Source organism: Triturus cristatus, chromosome 3_1 (assembly GCF_964204655.1).
Source record: "Triturus cristatus chromosome 3_1, aTriCri1.1, whole genome shotgun sequence".
NCBI classification, from domain to species: domain Eukaryota; kingdom Metazoa; phylum Chordata; class Amphibia; order Caudata; family Salamandridae; genus Triturus; species Triturus cristatus.
The window spans coordinates 651,944,560-651,956,820 of NC_140583.1; the positions used below are offsets into that span (position 1 = coordinate 651,944,560).

The window sequence follows — 12,261 nt, forward strand, 5'->3', positions numbered from 1 at the left end:
AAATGGGCACTTTACCTATTCCATCTAAAACAGCTCGCAACCTCGGCGTCATTTTTGACGACCAGCTATCTATGAAAAACCACGTGGTCAAGATTTCCTCCACTTGCATCACTATCATTAAATGGTTGCGTAAGATCATCTGGATGCTCCCCCAGGATACTCAGAAAACCGTGGTCCAGGCCTTAATTACCTCTAGACTGGACTACGGGAACATTCTTCTCCTGGGAGCCTGCAAAGAGGTGATTCGTAAACTACAGACAGTCCAGAATATGGCAGCACGACTGCTCTGTAAACTACCCAATACATCCCCTACCTCCAACTCTCTACGCACTCTGCATTGGCTCCGTATTGAAAGTCGGACAAAATTTAAGGCCCTTTGCTTTATGTACAGAATAAATGCTGGTCTGGCCCCATCCTATCTTAACTCCTTGGTACAGCACTACTGTCCCCCCCGCACTCTGCGACCATCTAATCAGCATTTGTTTTCGGTTCCTAGAATCAAAAGATCCAGAATGGGTGGCTGCTCCTTCGCTTGGCTGGCCCTCTCACTCTGGAACTCCCTTCCTCTCCGGTTGCGAACTGAACCCTGCTACCTTAAGTTTCGCAGACTGGTAAAAAATTGGTTATTCGATATGTAACAGCCTTCCTTTCTGACTCTTCCCCTCACATTTGGTTTCTAGCGCCGGGAAACCTACGGGTAGCTGAGTGCTTTACAAACTTAAATATAATAATATTAATAACCCACAAGGACCTTAAGCAATTGAGAAAGCTGCCTGGCCTCAGACATCAGAAACACTCTCAGGTTGATAAAACACCCTCACGAACAGATCGGCACATATCAAAACGAAGTCCATTTCCGGATTGCCATGGAAAATTCAGATAAATGCTGAGGGGCCTTGCTACTGAATGCAACATGCACTCCACACAATACCACTCAGTGCCACATAATTACATGCCACATAATTAGACTCTACTCAATGCAACATAAATACACGCCACATAATACCACTTAGTGCCATATAATTACACGCCACATACTTACACTCTACTCAATGCAACATAAATACACTCCACATAATACCACACAGTGCCACTTAATTCTATGCTACATAATGACACTGGACTCAATGCAACATACACTCCAAATACCACTCAGTGCCACATAATTACACACCACATAATTACACTCTACTGAATACAACATACACTCCCCATAGTACCACTCAGTGCCACATAATTACACGCCACATAATTACACTCTACTCAATGCAACATAAATACACTCCACATAATACCACACAGTGCCACATACTTATTTGCTACATATTTACACTGCACTCAATGCAACATACACTCCAAATACCACTCAGTGCCACATAATTACATGCCACATAATTACACTCTACTGAATGCAACATACACTCCACACAATAACACTCAGTGCCACATAATTAAATGCTACATAAGTACACTGCGCTCAATGCAACATACACTTCAAATAATACCACTCAGTGCCACGTAATTACACACCACATAATTACACTCCACATAATTACACTCTACTAAATGCAACATACACGCCACACAATACCAATCAGTGCCACATAATTATATGCTACATAATTACACTGCACTCAATGCAACATATCTCCAAATAATACCACTCAGTGCCACATAATTACACGCCACATAATTACCCTCTTCTGAATACAACATACACTCCACATAATACCACTCAGTGCCATATAATTGCACACCACATACTTACACTCCACTCAATGCAACATACACTCCAAATACCACTCAGTGCCACCTAATTACATGCCACATAATTACACTCTACTGAATGCAACATACACTCCACACAATACCACTCAGTGCCACATAATTATTTGCGACATAATTACACTGCACTCAATGCAGCATACACTCCAAATAATACCACTCAGTGCCACATAATTACACGCCACATAATTACTCTACTGAATGCAACATACACTCCACACAATACCACTCATTGCCACTTAATTATATGCTACATAATTACACTGCACTCAATGCAACATACACTCCAAACAATACCACTCAGTGCCACGTAATTACACGCCACATAATTACACTCTACTCAATGCAACATAAATACACTCCACATAATACCACTCAGTACCACATAATTACACTCTACTCAATGCAACATAAATACACTCCACATAATACCACTCAGTACCACATAATTACACTCTACTCAATGCAACATAAATACACTCCACATAATACCACTCATTACCACATAATTACACATCACATAATTACACTCTATTCAATGCAACATAAATATACTCCATATAATAACACTGTGCCACATAATTACACTGTACTCAATGCAACAAAAATACACTCCACATAATACCACTCATGCCACATAATTGCACTGTACTCAAAGCAACATAAATACACTCCACATGAATGCACTCAATACAACATACCACCAATCAACATAAATGCACTCCACACCATGACACAATTTCACTAAGCATAATTTCACTCAACACCACAGTTCCAGGCCACACAATTCAACTCCACACATTTCCTATACACTCAGCATAATTTCACACCAAACAACATATTTCAACTCCACAACTCCACAGTCCACAGCGTACCTCCAATCCACACCATATAGTGTCAACACCTGAGCACCAAACATCATTCACCACCACCATTTTGCATCAGCGTACCACCTAAGCATCACGTCAGTCTGCCCTTGGAATCTGGCATCTGTTGATTCTCCCCTAGTGTCCGTCCGCTGCTCGTGTTCTAATTAAATAACTGTTTTCCAACCTCTACTCCCCTTTTATTTATGTCGGGCTCTCCCATAACAAAAAAAATGTATAACAAACAAGTATGAGAACAGGCAGGAAGAAGTTGCCAGCAGTGCAAGTACAAAAAAACTAGAAGAAATGTTTTTAATCAGGTTTTTCAGTTTATATAATGTCGTCTTTGTATAAAGGTAACAAAAAATGCTTAACACTTTTTATTATAACTTTTCAACATAATGCACAGCAGCCAGAATGCTCTACAGCATAGCCAAAAGTTCTGGCTAAACTCATAAGGTCCCAAAGGCGAGACCTATTGGCTATGCCAATGCTTGTTCTTTCTTGTGTTAGGTAGGGGCCATGACCCCTTGCTACCCTCTGGCTTTAATCTATTCCACTCCACAGGTTTCTGCCATTTTGACAGAGCTGGGCTTGTTTATGTCTTTTAGAATGTGGGCTGTGACTATGAGATTGACTCTGGTGCCGTGGAGGATCGGTGTGGGGTCTGCCAAGGCAACGCCTCCACCTGCCAGACTGTGAAGAAAACCTTTGAGGAGAGTGAGGGGCTTGGTAAGTGTGACTGCTGTCTGTATCAATTGAGTGCCTCTCCTTCCTGTATTTTACTGGCTCTGTTGCCCACTTGTCTGTCTTGACAGACCCTGCCTTTTGTCATCAGTTGTGGCTTTGTCGATTTTATGCTTGCCAGACATATCAGACAATTCCGTTTGTTGAAAATGCTGCTGGGTACTTAATCACAAGAATTAAAAGTAAAATGTCATCCTACATTAATTATATTTTGAATATTTTTAAAGTCGGCATGTTTTTAAATATGTAAAAAAAGAAAAAAGAAAAATTAGACCCTGCTCTCTACAAGTTGTAATCACCATTAAGAGGCGGCTTCTCAAACCTATGGCCAAAAAAGCCCCTTTGGTTTATTTTCAACTAGCAGCCATTCCACGCTCCTCAACATGGGCGGATCATTGTGTGGTAAATATTTAAATTACCTGTACTATTTTTTTATGCGGAAAAGTCTAGTAAGAATAACTCAGTCAAAATAAGAGGCAGAATCCGTGGTATTAGAGGTTCTGAAAAGGGCTTTATTGCTTACAAAGGAATTATGGTCGAACCAGGCAATCTTATTCCATCACCACGAAGGTTCAGGAAGGGATAGGCAATACATTATTGACAAGTAACAATATATATATGAAAAGCATTGCATTAAGACAGATGCAGGAGGCGTAACAGCTGATAATACAGATAAGAATACACATACGTAATGAAAATAGGCGTAATAACAGGCGTATACCAGAAACGTCATTTAAAATGATGTCACAAGTGGGTGGATCCATAAGGGAATCCTGCAGTGTCAGCAGGAATATTTGGCAGAGATGCGCGCGCAGCCGCATGACGTGTGATTGACGTGCAACTAGAGGGTGAAGGGGAATTGACATTTAGTTCTACATGTGGAGACAGAAGTCTGGGGGTCAGGTCAACCTAATCCCAAATCGTATCTGATATCTTTGTTTAAGGAACTGTTTTATCCAAAAGGAAAGGTCTCTTGGACGGAATCTATTCTATACTGACTGTTAGTGCATGTACAAGCGTCTATGTGTCTACATGGGATGCGAGGGGGCAGGAATCTTCCATGGTAACAGGGGCTATGAATTACTTGCATGAAGACAGCGAGGCCGAGCTCTTTGCTCGGTAGCTGGAAGGATGTTTACCTAAACTACTAGACAGAAATGCATTGGATGAGGAGCGGAGCAGATAACTTGAAGGCTGAATACAGTTTTTGGCAGGCAACAGTCCGCGTCAGGCACCGTTAGCCGCGCAGGGAGTAGGACAAAGTTCATGGATACGGATGCAGGTCCAAGCTGGAGCATTTCAGAGGCAGAAGCAGGAAAAGGCTTGATGACAGAATTCAGGGCCTACTTGCCTGAACTGTAAAACGTGAAAAGTGAACCATATAAAGTCGGTGGCCAATCATACTTAGGAATGGGATATTCGACCCATTTATGGCGGATCTGAAAGAGGACAGGTTGACGTTGGACGCACATGTATTTGCGTCTTCATAGCTGAAACTGGAGGGAACATACATGTACTTGTAGCATGTACATGGAGCCGTTGGGGTCTAAGATAGGGGACACAATTGACCATAAAAATTCATATTTCCTCATTCCCTCCTTGTCCCCTACGGACCCTTATGAAATATCTATCTTCATCAATCCATCAATCTGTTCATATAGCATCATTTGTTCTTCTTTCTTCTTCCGGGATCTTGAATGAAAATTCGAAGGCGGGATACACGATGTGGCACACAGACCACAAATCGCTGGCCCACATTGTAGACACAAGCAGCAACTGAATAGAATGAGAAAGCCAATACCTAGGAAGGATAGGATCCTCCATCCCCAGGCTGACAACACGCTCCAGAACCAACCGGACCAAGTCCAGGTGCCTGGATTTTGGTGTATCTGGCTTGCGATCTTATGAAGTCGAGTTATGGCTTTATATACTGACGGCGCGTTTTCTGGTATGAAAACACAGCAACTTGATCCGATGACCCTACAAGCTCAGCCCCTATCGGCCAGGATGACGTCAAGGACAAGACGATTTTGAAGAACAACAATCCGTATCGCAGACTGCTCCTCTGTTAAGTTGCCTAATGCGGAAGTAGTTTCATTCACTACTGCTTCAAGGGTTCTAGTTAATCTACGTATCAGCTTACTATTAGTGACTGTACCTATGTAGGGAAAGAAACCTTTATTGAAATCTGTGTATTGCTCCCATGCTGTTTCGGTGTAGTCGACAATCGGGAGATCTCTCTGCTGTCTATTGTGTACTAAATGGGTATTCCTATGGTAATCAGGCGGGGCTAGGAAAACAGGTGGCAGAAGGAATGCAATGTAACAGGTACCATCCCAATCTAGGGGTAGGCGTATATATGCGGTGTGACCACAGATGAAGTAGGAGTGACGAGAAGCTCTAAATGTAGACTTGCCTTTATCACTGAATTCTATTACAGTGGTACATTTACTATGGCCCATGTGTATTGAACCATTCTTTCTTACACATAATTCGCCTCTAACTGGAAATACTGACATAGCGGGCAAGATTGGTGTAGCTTCGGATTCAACATTCAGGATCATGAGATTAAGTGTAAAGTTACCTAATCCATATACTTCATTTTCTAGATCAGTTCCTGTTCTTTTGGGAAGTCCCTCCTTGTTAGGGTAGCAGACTTTAAGTAAAACTATGTTCAGGTTTCCCCAAACCCAGTTGTCTTGATAAACTACTAAATTTGAATCTAGGGAATTAATCAAACTAAACCATGCTCCACAGGAGCCATTGTGTGTGAATGGATACGGAAAGAGAGGCAGAACTCCCTTGTATTTCTGATAGGGAGGGAGTCGGCCACATATCCAACAATTTGTAGCATTGCTGGTCTGATGAGAATGATGTAACATACTAATGAATGTGTTGTTGCGCAGCGCAAATCTATAGGACAACTCATGCGGGGGTAATTCGCTAAAAGAATGTTCGGCAGTAGCATTGAAAGCACGCTTGGAAATAGGGTAATACATGTGTAATAATATACTGGCAATGATAATCAGAAGACTTAGAAAAAACATAATTAACAATGTCACTATGCAGTGACTACGAAGTGATTTACAGTACGCATGTTTCTTGAGCTGTTTCTGTCTATTTCTCTCTCTATTTCGGTCTAGAGGATACATGTCAGAGACAAATTCAACCGATTCACCTTGGAGAGGACTTAAACAATCAAATTGTCTGACTTGCTAGACCTTAGTTTCAGTTTATAGTTTTCTTTTTCTGTCTTGTCAACCAGGGGAAGTTTTGAGTCAGTCTGGGAGGGAATGCAGGGCTGAAAATTCAAGTCGGATGATAGTCCATGAAATTTTTTGATATGGCTCGAGGGCAACCACCCTTTACGTCCCTCAATCTTCACGGCTGTCCTTGTGGTCAATAACACGAGTTTAGGCGACTGCCAGCGAGGCTCAAGCGGGTTCCTTCTGTCGAAGTTCCTTACAAGTACAAGATCTCCCGGAACCACATCATGGGGCTTCACCTCAGTGTTATCGGGAAAAGCTGCAGCTACCTGTGAACGACAAGATTGTAGTGCAGACATCAAGGAAGCCAGGTAATCTGTCAGCATATTACAATCAACATCAGTTATCTTACGAGGTATAGGCGTCCCCCACATATTTGGTGGTCTACCGAAGATCACCTCATACGGGGATAGCCCTGTTCGAGAGTGTGCTACCATTCTCATGTAAAAGAGCGCAACTGGTAAAGCTACTATCCAGTCGACACCTTTTTCTCTACATACTTTGGACAGTCTAATTTTCAAAGTTTGATTATGCCGCTCCACGGGACCTGCTGCCTCGGGATGTCGGACACAGTGGAATTTCCATTGATAGCCTAACAGAAGTGAAACATGTTTCATTAACTCGGATGAGAGCGGTTGGCCATTATCTGAGTACACGACACGGGGCAAACCATACCGTGGGAAGAATTCTCGAACTAACTGTTTGGCAGTAGTCGGGGCAGTGTAATCTGAGACGGGATACGCCTCTGTCCACCGGGAAAGAGCGCATACAACTACGAGGACATATTTGAATCCTCGACATCGTTCCATCTGGATATAATCCATCTGGAGGACTTCAAAAGGGTGATCGGGGGGTTGAAATCCACCCTGTTCTACAGGTACGCCTTTTCCTGGATTGAACTGACAACAAATCATGCAGGTACGTACTTTCTGTTTAGCTGCTGCTCGCAAGTGTTTATTGAACCAAATGTGTTGAATACTGTCTAGCATAGCTTTCTCTCCTAGGTGCGCTGGACTATGTATTGTGTTAATGATGACTTGAACCATTGAGTCGGGGAGAAACCATATAGATTTTCCCTTCGTCATCCATCCTTGATCCGTTTGGATCCCTCCTAATTCAGTCCATCTCTTTATTTCTTCTGGTGTAGCATGTGTCTGTATGTCAATTACATCAAGGGCGGGATCCTTAACTGTCATGCAGTGTGTTGGTGTCGGAACTACTGTCTTTGTCGTGTCAGTTGTATGAGTCTGATTCTGAGCAGCCTGTTTAGCCGTTCTGTCAGCTAGGTCGTTACCCTGAGAAATAATGTCAGTCACTTTTGTATGGGCTTTACACTTCATAATCGATATTGCAGTTGGCAGATGTATTGCGTCTAACAGAGCTTGAATAAGGGGACCGTGCTGGATGTGGGCACCGTGAGAAGTTAAATAACCTCTCTCTCGCCAAAGCACGCCGAAGTCATGGACGACTCCGAATGCATAACGTGAATCTGTGTATATGTTGACTTTCTTATTTTTGGCTTGAATACAGGCTTGTGTCAGAGCGATGAGCTCTGCTGCTTGAGCTGACAAGGTATCGATACAATTTGTTTCAATAATTTCAGTGTCTGTTGTGACTGCATAAGCGGCCACTAACTCTCCTGTACTTGTTCTCATGCATGAACCATCTACATATAATGTCAGGTCTGAATCTGATAATGAAATATCTGTCAAGTCTTGTCTGGGTTTCGTCGTAATAGTGATAACTTCAATACAATCATGTGCCAATGGGTCTGTTCCACTTAATGGCAAAAGTGTGGCAGGATTTAATGTACTACAACGTCTGATTTCTATGTGTGGTTGGAACAATGTCAATTCATAACCCGTCAGTCTTGCTATAGTCAAGTGTTGTGTTTGGGTCCGGTTCAAGAGAACCTCTACTGCGTGTGGTACTTGTACTGTCAATTGATGTCCTAACACTATGGCATCGCTTTGTCTGATTGCTAAAGCTGTTGCTGCGACTGATTTCAGGCACGCAGGAAGAGCCTGAGCTACGGGATCTAATGTACTAGAAAAATAAGCACATGGCTTGTGTGATCCTGCTTGTTCCTGCGTGAGTACTGACAAAGCAGTACCTTCACGTTCTGTAACAAAAAGTGTAAAACGTTTGCTGTAACATGGTGTTGCTAAAACAGGTGCTTGGCATAAAGCTTTCTTTAAGCTTTCAAAAGCTTGTGTATGTTCCTGAGTCCAAGGGAGGACAGTCGATGTCGCTGCCTCCTGTGTTGTCAACTGAATGAGTGGTTTTGCTAGAAATGCATATTGAGGGATCCACTGCCTACAGTACGAAGTGAGGCCTATGAATGCCCGTACCTCCTTTTGTGTCTTGGGTGTCGGCATGTTAACAATTAACTGGATACGGTCGGGTGTAAGCTGTCTTCCCCCCTTGGACAGCAAGTGCCCAAGGTACACAACTTGCTGGACACAGAATTGCAGCTTTGAAGGGGACACTTTGTGCCCCTTGTCGGCTAGGAAATGTAAAACCGTCAGTGATGCTTTTTCACATTCAGGTTCGCTTCGGGCGGTGATCAGCAGATCATCGACATATTGAAGCAGGGCAGTGTTAGCTGGCATGTGGATACTGTCAAGTTCTCTTTTCAGTGCTTGGCTATAGATGCTGGGGCTTTCTGTGAATCCTTGAGGTGTGCGTGCGAATTTAAAACTTCGTCCATTTAAACTGAATCCGAACAAATATTGGCTTTCCGGATCGATTGGGACGCTAAAGAAAGCGTTCTTGAGATCAATTACAGTAAAGAACGTTGCTTCTGAATCTATGGCTGTTAGCAATGAAGAGATATCTGGGACCACGGGGTATTGTGGTACAATGCATTTATTTAATTCTCGTAGATCAATAACTAATCGATATACTGGTGGTGCTTTTGGATCAGTTCGTTTAAGAATCGGAATTATCGGGGAATTACACACATTGGAGTCCGTTTCTACAACCACTCCTTGTGCAATGAGCTCGTCAATGATTTGCAGTAAAGCCACTACAGCATCTGGGGGTAACTTGTATTGTCGTATTCGTGGTAGTACCACTCCTGTTTTGAGTGTGACTCGATATGGTGTAATGTGCATACAACCTACATCAGTGGGGCCTTGTACCCATAAATGTGCAGGTAGATTCTGTAACCGATGATCCATGTCTCTAGACACGTAGTGACCCTTAAAGTCACGCAAAAATAGTCGTACTCCTTCCGGAGAACAACATATTACAGCTCCTAGAGACTTCAATGTTTTTATACCTAATAAGTTTTCTGGACATGATTTCGTAAGCAATAGATCTGTAGTCCGTGTTAATGGACCGACTGTGAATGCAAGTGGTTGCGATACTTCGTTAATAGTGGGCTTTCCTGAAAAACCAAGGGAAATATTTTGTGAGCCTGAGAGGGGTGCCCCTGGGACTTCGCTGTGACTGATAGTGGTTCTGCTTGCCCCTGTATCGAGTAGAAACTTTCTGTCTTTCCCTAATACTTGACTCTGTACGTAAGGACCCTCTTGATCTACGGGAACCTCAATAAGGGGTAGGCCAACTTCCCTCTCTAGGCTATTTCATGTGTAGCGCTGATACTCTGGATAGTCATTTTGTGCATACTGGTACATCTGTTGTGTCGTGTTTTGTGTTGCAGCAATAGGCTGTGGCTGTTGTTGTGGTTGTTGTTGTGGTTGTGGTGCGGTCTGTTGTGGAACTGGCATAGGTTACGCATGCTGAGGTACCTGTTGTTGGATCTGATCCTGTCTAGGCGGACGTGGTCTCTCCTTCGTTATACCCGTAGAGATATTATGTTTTAGAACTGCGCAATCGTGTATATAATGACCTGGCTGTTTACAATAGTTGCATGTCCCTCTAACAGGACCTGCTGAATCATTGGACTGCGTCGTACCCTTTTTATGACCGTCAGCTGGAACTGACTGAGCAACAAGCATTTTCATTTTCGTGTCTTTCATACGTCTTTGTTCATTTTCTTGTTCTTCTCTAATTCTATTGTGATGATATTGTAACATTTGTAACATCTGTGACGGTGTGTTACCTTGCCAAGTACTCTCGAATTTTAATACTCTACTCTTAACTTGGGGCAGGGAATTTTCAACTAATTTTGTCACAAACAGATGTGGATACGACTCACTACTTGCTTTTATGCCACTATTAATACCAAAACATTTTTCAAATCGGGAATAGAAATCACTAGTGTCTTCATCTTGTTTTTGTTTACAGGCTGAAATTGCACCCCAGTCTTCCTTTTTCGTAGTTAATAAACGTGGTAGTACCTGCACTAATAATCCTGGTAATGCTGTAGTCTTTTCCCCAAGCCCTGAACCTGCAGCTCGGGCTTTTCCTTCGTTTTCTAATGCTGTCCACTCTATCTTTTGGTCTCCCACCTCCCATTCCTTTTCTTTGAGTTTCTCGTAAATACCGGCAGGTAATAGAACTTTCAATATTTTCATAATGTCAGGATAAGTATACTCTCCCATGAGTAACATGTCTTTTATCTCACGGTGGAAACCTGATGGGTCTTTGTCATGGCTAGGTACTACTTTCTTCATTTCTAATAATTCAATTTTAGTTATGGGCGTGTACACAAACACGCGTTTAAAAGTATTGTCTTCACCTCTGATTGGGTGTACTTCGCGTAAGGGATTCTGTCTGTCTATGTGATACGTTTTTCTTTCCTTAGGGGGAACTGAAACATGTTCTGGGCATACGAAGACAACGTACTGGTGTCGATATTCTAGAATTTCTTTAATTAAATCAGTACCTGAACCTCTCCATTTATTCGTAAGTAATTCTATCAGTATATCAGGTAGGGGACCAGGATCGGAACGTTGGCTTCTATACAATATAACGAGGTGTTGTATCATGTATATACCAGCTAAACGCTGTTCGTCTGGGGTAAGATTCAAAAACGTGTGTGCTAGCGCATCATCACTGTATTTTTCGGAACTGTCAGCCCATTGTACTGCTGACCTGGCTAATTCTTGTTCATCCATAGAATCGAGCATATGATACCCCCTTCGGTCTCGAAGTAATTTATCAGCAGCTTGGAATAGGTGTTCAGGGGACTTCGTATTTAACATAGGGGCTTGAAAATGTCTGTTACATTCTGGGCGTGTCGGACGTATCGGATCATTGAAGTATCTGGTATTGTTACAAGGTCTTCCCCTACCTACATAAGCTATCGTTTCTAATTGTCCTGTGGGCATTTCTGATTCTTCCCCCTCCTCTCCCTCTGATTCAGTTTTGTCTGCCTCCGATCTGGCTTTATGTGTTCGTTCTACTTCCTTGCGGATCTTTCGGCACATAGCTACTATACATGTCTGTTTATCATGTTTTCCCTCTGATATATTCTGACCCCATCTGGTAAGTACTTGCATTTCATCTTGATCTACCTCGGACCTATCTCTGTCTCTGATCAAGCAGTTTATGAAGAAACGTAACAGTAGTCTCTGTATATCCACTTTCTGGTATTCCATGGCTTCGTCAATACTTTCAGGGCCTTGCCCTGTTTGGACAAAGCGATATATATTGTCTAAATGTTTAATCATTCCTGGTAGTGTCGT

General features: G+C 42.5%; 1 protein-coding gene across 1 annotated transcript in view; it reads left to right on the plus strand.

Moving 5' to 3' along the window:
* Positions 1-12,261, plus strand: part of ADAMTS7 (ADAM metallopeptidase with thrombospondin type 1 motif 7) — a 487,405-nt gene that overhangs the window by 278,321 nt on the left and 196,823 nt on the right. The window contains exon 14 of the mRNA XM_085644679.1: positions 3,263-3,383. Coding sequence (XP_085500805.1) covers positions 3,263-3,383 — 121 coding nt within the window. The remainder of the gene's footprint in view (positions 1-3,262; positions 3,384-12,261) is intronic.